Here is a 17,406-nt window from a genome sequence, read left to right on the forward strand (position 1 = left end):
GGGCAGAGAGTGAGAGGGAGACACAGAATCCAAAGCAGACTCCAGGCTCTGAGCTGTCAGCACAGAGCCAAAAGGGGCTCAAACTCACTAACCATGAGATCATGACCTGAGCTAAAGTCGGACGCTTGACTGAGCCACCCAGGCGCTTGAGTACTTTCTCAAATTTAAAAATGCCTGCTCTAGTAAAAAAAACCACAACACTACTTTTTTAAAGCTTAATTTATTTTGAGAGAGAGAAAGCCCACAGATGTGGGAGTGGGGAGGGGCAGAGAGAGAGGGAGACAGAACCCAAGCAGGTTCCTCAATGCCAGCACAGAGCCCGATGCGGGGCTTGAACCCACAAACTGTGAGATCATGACCTGAGCTGAGATCAGGAGTCAGATGCTTAACCAACTGGGCCACCCAGGCACCCCATTTTATTTACACGTTTAATGGTCCAATCAATGGTAAATACTCCAGGTAGCCAGAGGGTGCTTTTACTCAGGACTACATGCTACTTGATGATGTTAGATAAACTTTAATTTTGCCACCATTTTCAGAAATAAAATATTTTATTTAAACACTTATGAGTTTAGCCAAAACAGGTGGTCTGTACCTTCAAAGAAGCCAATACTTTCATAATTACATATAGATATCCCTGGCCAGCCTTGGGATCAAGGCTATATAGAAGGCTGGGTCCCAAATAAACTTCCCTAAAATTATGGGCTGAGAACTAGTTCTTGAAAAGCTTTTCAGTGGAACAGAGGGAAAATTTCCCAGTTCTTGGGAGCTATGACAGGGAAATGGATTCCTATAGATTTCCTGTCAGAAAAGAAGGCTTACACTCAACTTTCTTTGGACACATTTTTCAATATAAGATACCTTCAAACCAGTTTCACTCTTCTTATCCAACCCATTGAAAAATCCCCTGTTCCATCTTGTATAAAATCAACATTTGCATATCCTTTCTAAGAGCAAAATCAATTTATTTGTCTATTATTGTCACTTCAAATAAACTGAGGGGATAAGGCAAATGAGAATGTGAAGTAATTAATTACTACAGCAAAACATTTCAATTAATTTTATTATTAATAACATTTAATATGTAATGTACATTTACTATATGACACTCAGCTTTGCTTTCTCTCTCTCCAGGAATGGAGCACTATCTTTTGACAGGTAAATCAATTGTTTCTCATGTATCAATAATTTTTACACATGTTCTTAGAAACTCATTACATATGAAAGCAGAAGGATCTCAGACTGAGGACTTAAGGGTTAAGTCGGACAGTTGGTTCTTATTGCTGACCTTAGCTTTATTTATTATTATTTTTTTAATGTTTATATTTTTGATAGAGAGACAGAGCACAAGTGGGGGAGGGGCAGAGAGAGAGGAAGACACAGGATCTGAAGCAGGCTCCAGGCTCTGAGCTGTCAGGAAAGAGCCTGATGTGGGGCTCAAACCCACAAATCATGAGATCATGACTTGAGCCAAAGTCAGATGCTTAACCGACTGAGCCACCCAGGTGTCCCTGCTGACCAGAGTTTATTTTAAGCAAAATACAGGTCCTTAGGTTTTGTTTTGGTTTTGGTTTGCATAGCCACTAAAATACCTCAAAAAAAGACCTTCAAATTTTCCATTTTCACAATATCCAAGAAAAGAAAATAATGTTTAAAAATGTATTTTTTTTTTTTTTTGGCAAAACAGAAAACACTGTGATTCCATTGCCTGAAGCATCATGATATGTTTGATATTTTCCTTCGCAAATGAGCAGAAAGGATGGTGAGGCCCCAATTCGAACAGCTCATTAGATGTGCCTTTAAATCATTAATGCACCATCTTGGTGTGTTGACGTGGAACTTCTGTTAGCTCCAGAGTTAAACAATGTAGGAAGAGCTGGCTGTCAAACTCTGGCTGCTGCATGGCAACGTGTGATAATTATCAATCAGTCTGAAAGGAAAAAAGAGATACTGGCATCTTCTTGAAGCAAAGAAGTTTCACGGTTTCACAAGCATTAAGTCCCTTGGTCTTTTACATTCAAGCCAACGGGGAGAAATGACACAGGAGACCCTTCAGGTAACATGTTGAAACCAAAGCGGGAAAGGAACGAACACTGAAAATCCCTACATATTGTATCAGATACCTTAAAATACCCCTTCAGAAGGGGGCAACACAACAATATCATCAAAACAAAATAACAACCAAAAAACGAAACCCAACACTATAGCAAGCCTACTGACATGGCACTCAGGAAGAAACAAACGGAATGTGAGAGAGAAACAAAATGGAACTTGAATACAAGCTCAGCACTGGTGGCAAAGGTGGAGGTAAAAGAGGGAGACAAAATAAAACACTTCCAGGTGGTGAAGCCCTACGGGAAGCCTCTCAAAAGAAAAGAAAACCAACCAAAGGAGAAAAGAGTAGTGTTTTAGAAACAATAATTTAAAGATTTCATTTACTGGCTTTTATAAGACAAGGAGTTAGAAATGATCTTTTTGGCAAGAAATTTCTCCTACTTGTCAATAGTTAAGAAAAAAATTAGGGATGCCTGCCTGGCTCAGTTGGTAGAGCATACGACTCTTGACCTCAGGGTCACAAGATTAAGCCCCGCATTGGGCAGAGAGCTTACTTAAATAAAAAAAAAAAAAAAAAAAAAAAAAGTTGTATACATTCTTTACATTCTTTACACTCATATGTGGAATTTAAGAAACACAACAGATGAACATAGGGGAAAGGAAAGAAAAATAAGTAAAAACAAAGAGGGAGGAAAACCATAAGAGGCTGTTAAATACAGAGAACAAACTAAGGATTGCTGGAGGAGGTGGGGGGGGGGCGCTAAATGGATGATGGGCTTTGAGGAGGACCCTTGCTGGGATGAGCACTGGGTGTTGTATGTAAGTGATGAATCACTAAATTCTATTCCTGAAACCATTCTTACAGTATATGTTAACTAACTTGGATTTGAATAAAATAATAAAAAAATATAAAGCCAAGAATTAAAAAAAGGGGCGGGGGGCACCTGGGTGGTTCAGTCAGTTAAGTGTCTGAGTCTTGATTTCAGCTCAGGGCATGATCTCATGGTTTGTGAGTTCAAGCCCTGATTTGGACTCTGTGCTGACAGCAGGGAGCCTGCTTGGGATTCCTCTCTCTCTCTCTCTGTCCCTCCCATAAGCACACACTCTCTCATTCTCTCTCTCTCTCTCAAAATAAATAAATAAACATTAAAAAAAAAGAAAAAAATTACAGTCTCACACATGTTTAAAAAAAAGAGAGCACTGAACTTTAGTGCTTGAATAAAGATAAAAGATGTAGTTTTCTCTTCTCAGTGGGAGGAAATAAAGCTCAGAGAGGAAACAGGATTTGCTGGAGGCACACAGGTTGTTAAGGAGATAAAAACACACATTTTCTGGTGCCCCACACAGTGTTCTTCCCCAATACTGCTCAGCCTGTCAGTGTTTTGTTGTCCTTGCCTTAGGAATGTAAAACATGTTTTTTTTGTGTGAAATATTTAGAAAATACAGAAAAGACCATTAAAATTCACCATAATCTCACCACACAGAGACAATGTAAAGTTTATCATATTTCAAAGATCCCTAATGAAAACCTACATTTAAAAAAACATACTGAGAACTCCATAGTCAAGGACTTGAAATGGATAAAATTATGAAACTGAATTCAGACACTCAGATATTCTAGCCACAGTGATTACTTATATAATTTGTTTGACTATTCTGGCTTTCAGTTTCTCATGAGTAAAAAAATAATTATATGCTTATCCTTTTAACTGCAAATTCAAAACTGAGGATCACTATACTTATTAAATGGTCTAGAGACAGATTTGCTTGGAACCCAACGGATAATCTGGATAATGGGTTGCAATAGATGCCCTAGATGATAACTGATGATGTCATCTTCCTTTGTGATTCCCTAAAAGCCACTGAAATATTATTATTTTGCTAGTGATGGAGAAGTACAAATCTGCACCCCCAGTTACAGTATGTGTTTTTCCTACACCACCAAAAGATACTCAGACATTAGCTGGGTGATCTGCAACTCAACTCAATTCTGACACTATCTACTATCTACTTGGAGATAGCGTCAGATCCCCAGGTTAAGAGTTCAGTTCTAGAAGACTACCTCTCCACTTCTTCCCACCTTCAGATGCCAATCACAAAGTCCAGGTTGGGGGTGCCTGGCCAGCTTAGTCAGAACATGCAACTCCTGATCTCAGAGTGGTGAGTTGGAGCCCCAGGTTTGGTGTAGAAATGACTTAAACAAACAAATGAAAAAGAAACTTAAAAAAAAAAGTCCAGGTTGTCACCTGACTAACTAGCTATAGATCAAAGATTCCAATAACCCCCTTCTTGGGTTCAATTAATTTACTGGAGTGGCTCACAGAACTCAGTGAAACATTTTACTTCCAAGATAACCTGTTTATTATTACAAAGGACGTAACTCAGGAATAGCCAGATGAAAGAGATGCACAGAGCAAGGCATGTGGGAAGGGGTGTGGAGCTTCCATGCTTTTGGAGCGCACATCTCTCCCTGAATCTCCACGTGCTCACTGAGAAACTCTCTGAGCTCCATCCTTTAGGGTTTCTATGGAGGCTTCATTACATAGTAAAGATTGATTAAATCATTGGCCATTGGCAATTCAAACTCCATCCCCCTCCCCACCCAGGAGGTCAAACGGGGTTGGACTGAAAGTTCCAACCCTCCAATTATATGGTTGGTTCCCTCTGGCAACCAGTCCCATCTTTAGGGTCTTTCCAAAAATCACTTCATTAACATAAACTCAGGTGCGGTTCAATGATAAGACATCTTTATCACTCTTATCACTTAGAAAATTCCAAGGGTTTTAGGAGCTCTGTGCCAGAAACTGAAAACCAAATATATACACACACACACACACACACACACACACATATATATATATATATATATATATATATATATGTCTTGTTATAATCATGATATTACAGGAGCAAAGAGAAGAAACCTACTTTCTGGGTTGGAGTTAAAAGAGAGATTCCTTAATATGCCCACGATAGACAAGGAGTGCGACTGACTTGAAAAGGAAAAAAAATCACCTGTTATCCATAAAAATTTTTTTAAGAGGAATAAATAAATAAATGGGAGAGAAAGAAAAGCTCTTTCTTATAGTAGAATATCAACTGATAAATGTGGAATGATGAATTAGGAAATGACTAGTTGGAAACCACTATGGTAATATCTGATTTAGACAAGAATAATCAATGGATGTTAAAACTGGTGGTTGAAAGTTTGATGAGGGATAGAATATTTATAGTCTCAAGGTATTGCTCCACGAATTACTTTTTTGATTACAAAAGGAAAATAGTAACTTTACAGTGGAGAAACCTGGGAGAGACCATCCTAACCACGTAACCCACATTACCCACAATAACAATAGGAAAACTTAATATCATGTGCCTCTGATATGATGCACTAAGGATACAATATCACTTGTGTGATGATATGCTGAAAATGTATACCCTGAATCTAATCATGAGGAAACATCACACAAATCCAAATTGAGGGACAATCTATAAAATAACTGGCTGGGGCACCAGGGTGGCTCAGTTGGTTAAGTGTCTGCCTCTTGATTTCAGGTCAGGTCATGATCCCAGGGTCATGGTATGGAGCCCTGCTTCAGGCTCTGTGCTTAGTATGATGCCTGCTTAAGATTCTTTCTCTCTCTTCCCCACTTGGCTGTGCCCCTCCACTCATCCCCAACCTACCCCCAACTCATGTGCTCTCTCTCTTTAAAAAAAAAAAAAAATTGAGCAACATTTAATAAATACATACATAAAATAAAATAAAATAAAATAACTGGCTATACTCTTCAAAAACATTGAGGTCCACAAGGTAAAAAAAAAAAAAGCCCAGATTCTTAACTATAGAAAACAAATTGGTGGTTGCCAGAGGGGAGGTAGGTGGGGGGATGGGTGAAATAGGTGAAGGGGATTAATTTAATTTAATTTAATTTAATGTTAATTTTCTGATTTTCATCATTATTCCATGGCTATATAAGAAAATATTCTTGTTCATAGAAAATATACACTGAAGTATTTAGAGACAAAGGAGCATCATATCTGTAGCTTAGTTTCAAATGTTTTGGGGGAAAATTTGCTTATGGGGAGGGAGACTGATAAAACAAATTTGGCAAAAACAATTGGGAAATTTGAGTGAAGGGCATATTGGAGTTCTTTATATGGTTCTAACTTTTCTGTATATTTGAAGTTATTTCAAAATTATAACTTACAGAAAAGAATGGAGAGAGGATTCTGAGAAGATGGTGTCAGTAGCAGCAGAGAATTTAAATCTCAAGTGTGCCTTGTGAAAATAGGGCAACTGGGAAGACAGAACCAAAATTTCATGGAGAACATTTACCAAGATAAGGTATCCTGCACAAACTCCAAAACATGACTGGGTGGGAAAAATTACCAACAGCTTCAACACCTGTGTGGTATCAGCAATTGTGTGGGTAGAATCAGAAGGAAGCATGGAGCTCTGCTGGCTCTGAGAATCAGAGAACCCAAAATCCATCTAAAAGTGCTCCCTAAAAAGATGGGAGGGCCAACCTGAGAATAGTAGTTGAACCTGGAGGCAGCTTTATAGGCTTCAAGTTGTGAGTAGGTGTAAGAACACTTGAGGAAATCCAGACCCTTCTGGAGTAGTCTGGGCCTCATGGATCCTCAAAACTAATCAAAACTCCCTTCCTAGAAAAAATTCTGCCTGACGAAAAGCTGTGGGAGTGGAACCCAAACTGAACAGGATGAAGCAAGAACAAAGGAAAGAGGAAGTCTCCATAAAGTGGGGGAGAGGACCTATGAAATTTCTCAGAAAGAAAATCATGTTTTGATCACCTCACCACGATAAGAGAAGAAAGCTAGGAAAGCTATCCAGGTCTGTCTTTCCCTTCTAAAGTAAGAAAAACTCAGGGTGCCTGGTGGCTCAGTGTATTGAGTGTCCCACTCTTGATTTCAGCTCAGGTCATGATCCCAGGGTCGTGAGTTGGAGTCCTGAGTCAGGCTCTGCACTGAGAGTGGAGCCTGCTCTCTGTCTCCCTTTGCCCCTCTCTCCCACTCATGTTCTCTCTCTCTCTCTCTCTAAAATAAAATATATATATGTTAAAAAAATGAAATAAGGAAAACTCATCTAAAGTAAAGATGAGCAATAGACAAGGACTGCCGTTGAATCCCACACAAAGTCATTGCAAGTCAAAGAGGATAAGGAAGAGAAAACACCATTTCAGATGGTGAAGGTATGCCAGAAAGCTGTACCTATAAAACAGGTGGAAAGCATAGCCTAATATTTCCAAATTTCAAATTATGAACATTTTAAAATCTATGAAAAAGGCCATAAATCAGAATTTTAAAAATTAAGAAATGAGGCTATTGGAGAAAATGAAGTTTTAAAAAAGAAATGGCAGAACTCAGGAAAAGATTACAAATAAATTTTAAAATTATGTTATAAATGAATAGTATGAAGGAAAAAAGGAAAATAGAAGATGGAAAGGAGAAAAAATTTAATCTGGGCAGGATATAAAAAAACAATTCTAGAAAAATGGATAGCTATAGGAAACAATAAAGAAGGGACAACATAAGTATAAAGGGAATTCCTAAAGAAGATAACCAAGCATTGGAATAAACGAATGTTAAAAACTGTAAAGAAGGGTGCCTGGGTGGCTCAGCCAGTTAAGCATCCAACTTCGGCTCAGGTCATGATCTCACAGTCATTAATTCCAGCCCTGCTTTGCATGAGCTCGAGCCCCACTGTAGGCTCTTCACTCTATCTCCCTCTTGCTGCATCTCATGAGATTCTCTCTCTCCCTCTCCCTCTGCCCCTTGCTCACTTGTGCGTGTGCTCTTTCTCTAAAAATTAAATACATACATACATACAATAAAAACTATAAGGAAAATTTCTGGAATTAAAAAAAGATTATTGAAGTTACATATTGAAAGATTACATCACATACCTGGGAAAGACTGACCTACCAGACCCGTCTGTTAAAACTATTGGATTTCAAAGAAAAAGGAAAAAAAGAGTCAGGAATCCAGGCAGAAAAATGAAATTGCTGCAAAGGGAAGAATCCCTTTTATCATCAGTTTTGCCAGAAGCCAAAGGAATAATATGGTTAAAACTGAAGGAAAAAAAACTGTAAGCCAAGGGTTTTATATTCAGCTAAACAGTCCTATAAGTATAAAGTCTGTGGACAAAGCATTATAAACCTGAAAGGATCCTAGAAGATCCTAGAGAATAAGCTTTAGAGAAAAATGGCTGGAGGACATTAATATAAAGACGAGTTGTGTATTTTTAATATATAAGTACCTGTAGAGCTAAAACTAAATGTTGTTTGTAAGGAAGGTAGTCTAGCTCATAATGACGATATGCTTTGACAATATAGATAAGTACCACGAACCAAAAATGGGATGAGAATGGGAAGAATAATGAAATAATGAAGTTAAATGAAAAGTAGATAAGATAATTAATTTTTTTATAGGTATTAACTAGGGTTTAGATTTTGGAGTTGGAAAAAGAGACGGAGAAGAAGATACCGGCTAATTTCAATATTGCTCATCACAGAGAACTAAGAGATGAAATTAGAAGAGGCTAATGGCATTATATAAATATATTAGTAAAGAGGAAACTATTAGAGCAACAAAAACCTGCTTTATTTGTTTTTAAGTTTATTTATTTTAAGGGAGAGAGGGAGTGAGCGTGCTCATGAGAGAGCTCAAGTGGGGAAGCGGTAGAGAGAGAGAGAGGGAGAGAGAGAATCCCAATCAGGCTCTGCACTGTCAGCAGACCCTGGGATCATGACCTGAGCTGAAATCAAGAGTCAGATGCTCAATCAACTGAACCTCCAAGGCACCCCAAAACTGCTTTAGTTTATAGGCTATAAAATTTTAAATGGCTACCTATAGAAGAACAGAGGGAATGAGATGCAGGGAACAGAGGTAGAAGCTGGACTTCTGCAAATATATCATGTTTTGTAGATTTTTATTTGTTAGTTTTCAAACAAAATTAAGAAGCATCCCTGAAATTCAAACATAAAAGGACACAAATGAACCTAACAAGTTGATAACATAACTGCCCTGAAAGGGTAACATGACTGTCCTGCTACCTTACTTTAAAACGTAGGAATTTGTCTCGACATCAATCATGAAATATGCCCTAAGGTAAAAGGAACTGTAAAAATAAATCTTTAACTGTTGCCAGCAATCTTATTGTTTGTGGCAATATTAGTACTGTTATCTAAAACTGTTGTGTGTATATTAAAGCAAATGAGTAAGTTGTTATCATTGAGAAACAGGGTTTTTGGCACAGGAGAAAGGAAATACATACATGTGTAAGATGGATGAGGTTAAGTAAAAACCCTGTGTTTCTGAATTTGAATCAGAAGTACTAGTATGAACTCATGATATGGTCTCTCCTTTAGCTCCATCTATTGAAAAGATTTAGAAAAAAACTTACCAAGCCATTAGCAATACTAATGGCACTAGCAGACTGACTACTAGCATACTGTGGTCTCTATTTGCTACTCAAAGGAACCTGACCTTCTGGAAAAATGGCTGATTCCATGTTGGAGACAAGAACTGAATGTGACGATGGGGTGCCTGGGAGGCTGAGTTGGTTAAGCATCTGACTCTTGATTTCAGCTCAGATCACGATCTCACAGTTGGTGAGTTTGAGCCCTGAATCAGGCTGTATGCTGACAGTGGGGAGGCTGCTTGGGATTCTCTCTCTCTTTCTCTCTCTCTCTCTCTCTCTCTGCCCCTCCCCTGTTCACACTCTATTTCTCTCTCTCAAAATAAATAAAATAAACATAAAAAAAAAAAAAGAGAACGGAACCTGATGAATCTGGAATAACTTTTCATACCAGAAAGCAAGGAAGATGTCAGAGAGCACTTGGATTTTATCAAGAGAATTCAGGCTCCAACTCAAATTGGCTTTCACTGGCCAATGAACAATTTGAACATAAAGTTAGTAATGACAATAGGTTGAGGCAAATCAAATAGGTTTAAATTCATGAGCTCATGATTATGCTAAATGAAATCTCATTGATCATTATTATAGAATGCTAGGAGACCAACTCATTATATTGAAAATTGCTAAATAAAGGTAAAAAAATGAAGACTTTATCTCATGTTTGTTTACATACAGTAGCCTAAGGTGCCCAAATAGCTGATGAGGAGAGGTTTCTTATTATAGAACTATTCCAGCTCTTTGGGGCGCCTGGGTAGCTCAGCCAGTTAAGCATCTGACTCTTGATTTCTGCTCAGGTCATGATCTCATGGCTTGTGAGATCAACCCTGTGTTGGGCTCTGCCCTGACAACGTGGAGTCTCCTTGGGATTCTCTCTCTCTCTCTCTCTCTCTCTCTCTCTCCCCCTCTCTCCTGCTCACATGCACATGCTCTTGAGAGAGAGAGAGAGAGAGAGAGAGAGAGAGAGAGAAAGAAAAGAAAGAAAGAAAGGAAAGAATAAAAAATGAAGAAGTATTCCAGCTCATAAACAGGGGTGCCTGGGTGGCTCAGTTGGTTGAACATCATCCCACTTTTGATGCTCTTGATTTCAGCTCAGCTAGTGGGATCCGGTCCCACGTTGGGCTCTGAATTGGGGGTGGAGCCTGCTTAAGATTCTCTCTCCCTCCCTCTTCCCCTCACCCCTGCCCACACTCTCTCTCTAAAATAATTTTTAAAAAACCTCACCCATTAAAAAAAAGAAGAAGTATGTGATAATTAAAATATTATCACCTTGTTGGGGCACCTGGGTGGTTCAGTCAGTTAAGCATCCGACTGCTGCTCAGGTCATGATCTCACGGTTCGTGGGTTCAAGTCCTGCGTCAGGTTCTGTGCTGACAGCTCAGAGCCTGGAGCCTGCTTCGGATTCTGTGTCTCCCTCTCTCTCTGCCCCTCCCCCACTGGTGCTCTGTCTCTCTCCCTCTTAAAAATAAAGTATTTAAAAAATATATATATTATCACCTGGTTCCTAATGAATTCATGAAACTAGGCAATAATGACCAAAGGTGGCTATCATCACAAAAAGAGACAACCAGACACTATGTGCCTCCTGGTAAAATATACCACCATTTTCAATGTAGTATTGTCAAAACAGAAATCTGATCTATGTTTCCATACCTGAAAGGACTTTCCCCTTTCTTTCTGCCTATCCAAGTTCTGCTTATCCATTATGACCTTTCCAAGCTTCATTTCCTCCAACAAAGCTATCTGTGGGATGAATGACTTCTCTAAGGTTCTTGTAGTACTCGGAACAGTGCCGTCCAAAGAAAACATAACATGACCCACATATGTGTTTTTAAATTTTCTAGTGGCTACTTTAGAAAGTACAAAGAGGGATGCCTGAGTGGCACAGCTGGTTAAACATCTGACTCTTGATTTTGGCTCAGGTCATCATCTCATGGTTTGTGGGATTGAACCCTATTGTCGGGTTCTGCCCTGACTAGTGCAGAGCTTGCTTGGGATTCTCTCTCTCCCTCTCTCTCTCTCTGCCCATCCCCCACTTGCTCGCATGTGCTCGCTCTCTCTCTCAAAATACTTAAAAAAAATAAAATAGTACAAAGAAACAAAGTTAGTTTTATTACTATATTGATTTAACTTAATATATCTAAAATATTATCATTTAAACATATCAATAAAAAATATTAATTACACATTTCATGTCTTTTTATACTGTCTGAAATCTGGTGTGTAATCTATACTTACAGTACATCTCATTTTGTGACTGGCCACATTTCAAGTGCTCAGTAGCCACGTGTAGATAATGGCTACCATATTGGACATCACACACTTACAGAATCCATTATATAATTTAGCACATGACTGTCAGGTCTAGGCAGGAAGAAGATGGGTTCTTTATAAAATCAGACCTGTAACTGAAGTAATGTCAGCCCCTAAACATCCTTATAATATGTTGATGCTGCTTTTTCAGAGACACAGAGGAAAATGCGGGAGGTGACTGCTATGGACTGAATGTGTCCCCCTCTGCCACCAAATTCATGTTGAAGCCTAATCCCCCACGTGACAGTATTTGGAGGGGAATTAGATCATGAAGTTGGAGCCCTCATGATGAGATTAGTGCCCTTAAAAATGACGGGAGAGAGCTTGTTTCTCTCCCTGATCTCTGGGCCATGAGAAGACACAGCTGTGAGGCACTGTCTACAAGCTAGGACGCCGGCTGTCACCAGGCACCAAATCTGCTGACACTGTGATCTGGGACTATCTAGCCTCCAGAATTGTGAGAAATGAGGTCTGTTTTTTAAGCCACCCAGTCTATGGTATTCTGTTCAGCCAGATAATGTGCTAATGAGATGATTTCCTCCTCACAAACAAGCTGGTCAGTAAGAGGAAGTATGAAGTATGAAGCCAGCAGAGGGGGCTTCTCTGCCTCAGTATGTAAGGAACACAGGAAGAGTACATCTCAGACTGGGGGAGCTGAGGCTATCACATCCAAGGTTTTAATTCTTTTATGTAACCAGTAACGTGTGGTTAGAAGTTACTACTGGAACATCCTGATATGTATTTCATCGTTCATGAGAATTGAATAGGCTTTTGGAATCTGGATCCAAGAGGCAGTATAACTGGTTCTAGATCTGCAACTACTGGTTGGTATGAATAAAGCCAAGGATTGTTCCTTGGGCATAGAAAAGCATATGTCATTAAAAGATACATGTCTCCATGTCTCCATTGAATAAACACAAGAAGTATTTCCAGGGAAACATTTCAATTTTAAAAATCTATGGTGACCAATGTATTCTGTTACTGAAAGCCTCCAAGAAGACATCTTGTTGCATGGTAGTTTGATTTTTATTTAAAAGCTCCTTATCAGCATCTAGCCCAAGTTTAAACATTTGATTATTGCCACCACCTGTCTCTACAAGAGTATTCTCATTTCTCAATAAACCTGCTTTTGTGCCCTCTGTCCCAGTCAAACATATGCCTGGTGACTTTCTCAACAAGGTGATTTCCTTCTAGTTTAGTTCCAGCCCTGTAGTTCTAGAACACTCTGTTTGCCAAAGTAAAACCCTACTCCCCTGGAAAGGAGTCTCCAGATACTTCCCCTCCAGGGAAATGAAATGACTCATGACCTTGCCTAACCTGTAACTTGATCTTTATTTTCATTTTTCTTCTTTAAAGCAGTCACTCCATTCTTTCAGTTTTTTTTTTTTTAATGGCAGCTTCATATTTACATTACTCTGCCTAGAAGGCCTGTGAGACCTTTCCTGATGCTGACCTCAGCTAATTAGCATGACAAATGCTTGGCTAACTAGTTCCTTGGGACAGTGTTTGGTAAGGGAGATGCAGTGGCTGACAGGAAAGATTAGGGCCAAAGGCTCCCAAAGCAGCTTCCTCTCCTCCCCAAAGCCTAAACTGAGAATAGCTTTTCTCCTCCAAACTGAAGAAAAAATAAAGGCAAACAGAACAACGGCTTGATGAGAAAAGGAAAAAAGATTAAAACTCACAAAGTTATACTTTATTATGTCTTTTTCTAAACCAAATTCTTTGTGGCACTGAAGAGCAATAGGTGAGAAATGACCCCTACAGGGAAGGAATCCCTGACCAACACTTTGTCAGATTAAAGGAAAAAGGTCCTGGCCAAGCTTTTGCTCTTGGGTTCATAGATCTTCACTTAGCAGACCCCTTCAGTAATGACGGCAAAACTGCTTCTCATGCATAACAAGAATTTAGAGTGGGAGGCTAGCATTTGGGGTAGGGAAGTAGCCAATAAGAGGGTGATAAGGCAGGGCCTAAATAGTAGTGCCACCATCTTGAAATTTCCCTTGGTGGGGAACAGTCGGTAAACGTTATGACAGTATTGCCTAGATTTCTGCTTTCATCTATCACTTACCCTGTGCTGTTCTGTAATTCCATTATGCTATTCCAAACCTTCAATGAAATCCTGCTATCTCCAAAAGCATTGTGTTCATGTTATCGTAAGGTGGGATTGCTAGTATAAACACTTGAGTTATCTACCAGTCCCATGGTTCCCAAATGTATTTCTCAGACTAGTGGACTTTAAGGGACTGCTGGGGTTGTCAACTTTTTATTGTATTACGCAAAGATATTTTACAAACTAATTTTTCATAAAACAAAAGGTATTTATTTAACAAAGGTACCATTGTTTCATAAAATAAAAGGTATTTAAAAAAATTTTTTTAATGTTTATTTTTGAGAGAGAGAGAGAGTGTGAACAAGAGAGGAGCAGAGAGAGAGAGAGACAGAATCCAGAGCAGGCTCCAGGCTCTAGCTGTCAGCACAGAGCCCGACATGGGGCTTGAACCCACAAACCATGAGATCATGACCTGAGCTGAAGTCAGATGCTTAACCAACTGAGCCACCCAGGTGCCCCAATAAAAGGTATTTAAACATGTAGACAGGCACCATGGAAAGGGCCTAATTTCATAACAACTGTTAAAAATGTTTTTATCTGGAATGGTCTCATACTCTGAACCAATTAAAAAGTACATATTCTATTTTATTTAGTTTTATTCCAGGTTCCTCAAATCTTTCTTTACTTATTTATTCACTTTTCAAAGACATTAGTAAACCTCTCATGTGCCAAGCACTGTGCTAGGTACTGGAATATGGAGATGAACATGACTCTGCCCTGTCCTCAATCTCTCACACTGTTCTAGGGAAAGTCAAGCAAGCAGTGCACCTGTGCTGTGGTAGAGAAACTCACGAGATATTAAGGGCGAAAGGCCAAGCAACAGTTAAAAAAGTCAATCTGTTTCTTTTATTTTAATGTTTATTTATTTATTTATTGAGAGAGAGAGGGAGGGAGAATTGATTGAGGGAGGGGCGGAGAGAGGGAGAGAGAGAGAGAATCCTAAGCAGGCTCCTTGCTGTCAGTGCAGAGCATGACATGGGGCTTGGTCCCACGGACAGTGAGATCATGACCTGAGCTGAAATCAAGAGTCGGACGCTTAACCAACTGAGCTGAGCCACCCAGGCGACCCCCCAACACGGTCAATCCATTTCTAAGCAGAAGTGCAAAGAACTGCTAAAGCCTGATAAAGTCAGAACTTTGCACATACCATTTGAGTTTCCTTACTGATGATTTAGGGGGAAACTGACAGGATACCCCAGAGATCACGGAATTTTTTTCGGATCAAATTATAGGGCTAGTAACACAACTCATGTGCATGTCAGCTGGCCCATACTGCACACTGGACAGGAAGAGATGAGTTGTATGGAACTGGGGCGATAAAAGCTGCCCCTCCTACTTGTTCACAATAGAATGGCTCTGCAGAGTCACCCTGCTCACTTCAGGACATACAACCTGAAGGTCAGCAGAGGACAAGCCAGGGTCAGGGCTCTGCTGCCACGGTGACAGCACCTTAGGATTTGGTGCCAGCCTGGGGCAGGTACATTGGGGAGTTTTTTTTTTTTTTTTTTCTATGCCCTAGAGGGTACCATATTAGAAGGAAAGACCTAATTGTGCATTTTGTTTTTACATTATATAATCAGAATATATGTGTCAAAGGGATAGTTGCTGTGACAGTCATTTCCTCCCCTTGTGTCACCTCCGTTCTTGACAGAAATAGGTCTAGAACTTTCAGACAATTACCCACCCTTATTTCACATCAAAACCTTCATAGATCAGCTGCTGGCTGCAGTTCAGACATCTCTGGCCGGGTCTTGTGGCTTTCCCTGAAGCACATACGTGTGACAGTAGTACAAAAACACAGGAAATGACTATTGAACACACAGAGGCTCGGCAGGCAGCTTGCGTCCATTCTCACACATTCCTATTTTAGATTCTGAGCAGCTCTCCCTCCCCATGCGCTATGAAATAGAAGGGTCTGGCCGAATCATCCAAATGAAATGAGGTTCCTTCTCCGCAGGGGATTAGAAACAGCGGTGCGGACCTTTCCCTCCGCAACCCTAGAAACCTTGAGTTTCCTAGAGAAAGGCCCACCAGGGGGCAGGAGCCACGGAAGGTGCAGGGAACCTGCGCCTCTACAAAGCCCCGAAATGCCAGGGGACCAGGCCAGGGAAGGTGCGAGATGAACCGGAGTTGTCCCGGAGGCCGGTTGCGGGGGATGCGGCAGCTCTGGCAGGGCAGTGATTGCTTTGAAGAGAAAAGGGAGCGAGGGTCCTGTGGTCCCCAAGGGCTCCCGAGGTCAATTCCCGGGGGACCCAAAGCAGCGACGGGGCTCTGAGATCTGGCAAGTTCCTGGGAGTCGAGCGAGGAGAGCGAGTGTCTTACCTGGCCAGGCTGGCTGGTGTAGTTGAAGGAGTAGATGTTCTCGGTGCTGAGGCTCACCACCCCGCTGTAGACGCGATCGAAATCGGCGCCCCTGGCAGGGTCGCGGGGGTCTCCGCGCTCCAGGGGTTGCGCGGGGCTCGGGGGTGCCGCCGCCCGCAGGAGCCAGGGCAGCAGCGCACAGAGCAGCGCCAGCCGCGGGCAGCCCCGCATGGTGGGCGCCGCGCCCCTGCCGCGAAGCAGAGCCGCCCTGGCGAGGGGGCGAGCGCAGAGCTGGTCCTTCCAAAGCCCCCTGCGGGCCCCGGCGCTACAGCGCAGCGCGGGGGATGCCAGGCAAGCCCCACCGGCGAGTGCTGGCAACGCGCGCGCGGGCGAAGGGTCGATCAAATATTGATGCAGCCGCCTGGGGTCTCCGCGCGAGGTCGCGGGCCGAGAGTAGTGGAGGCGGGGGGTAGGGGGGTCTCGGGCTGCTGCTGTGCTCTCCGGCTTCTACATCGTTTTCCTTCCCCCTTTCTCATTTCTGAGAATCCCCCACTTACCCAGCTAGAATTTCAACAGATCTCTTCCCTACTCAACCTCAAAAAAAAAAAAAAAAAAAAAAAAAAAAAGGCATAAGATACATTAGAAATGTTCACTAGTCTTAAAGAGTCAACCTGACCAGCCAGCGAACAGGAAATAACAGTCTGTTTCAAGTAAATGTGTACCCTGGCTGCAAGAGAAGAAATAGAAAGCAACAGAGCCTGTCCCCAAAGAGGGTGCACGAGTTCGCTTTTCCTGTCTGCTACCTGCAGAGAACTCCTGCCCATCTGAATGATGGCTATTAATGCTCAGTTCTTCCTTCTCTAACAGCAACCCTTCCCAGACACCTGTTTTATTTCCTTATCATCTTCTCTTCTCCAGCAGTGCCTCACATCATCGCTTTCTCTCTCCCTCGCTGTATGTATTAAATATGTACAGTCATAAAAGCAATGAATAGACAGGGTAAAGGAGACGATTTCAAACACCACCTGAAGTCTGCTCCCGGAAGTTGTCAAGGACGACTCAGAGCAGCAAGGTTTATGCAGTGGGCATTTCTTTCTGCCCCAAGTTCTTGCCTACTTTACCTCTGCAATGATTTCTTAAATTCTGGGAGAATCCTTGGGATTCGGGATTGTTTTTCAAAAGAGAGAAACCA

The 17,406-nt window shown here is 41.1% G+C and overlaps 1 protein-coding gene across 5 annotated transcripts in view; it reads right to left on the bottom strand.

Annotated features, from left to right (window-relative positions):
• SIDT1 (SID1 transmembrane family member 1) overlaps positions 1 to 17,168 on the bottom strand; it is a 114,850-nt gene extending 97,682 nt beyond the window's left edge. For 3 of the 5 annotated variants that reach the window (XR_004344095.1, XM_030330067.2, XM_030330066.2), the window contains exon 1: positions 16,236 to 17,166. Coding sequence is in view for 4 of the 5 variants with exons in the window: in XM_030330067.2 (XP_030185927.1) it covers positions 16,236 to 16,445 (210 nt within the window). In the remaining variant the exon portion in view is untranslated. Of the gene's footprint in view, positions 1 to 16,235 lie in introns of all 5 variants that reach the window. The other 2 variants (XM_032594754.1, XM_032594755.1) reach the window with 2 other exon arrangements.
• Between the last annotated feature and the right edge of the window lie 238 nt (positions 17,169 to 17,406).

Source organism: Lynx canadensis, chromosome C2 (genome assembly GCF_007474595.2).
Source record: "Lynx canadensis isolate LIC74 chromosome C2, mLynCan4.pri.v2, whole genome shotgun sequence".
Taxonomy (NCBI): Eukaryota; Metazoa; Chordata; class Mammalia; order Carnivora; family Felidae; genus Lynx; species Lynx canadensis.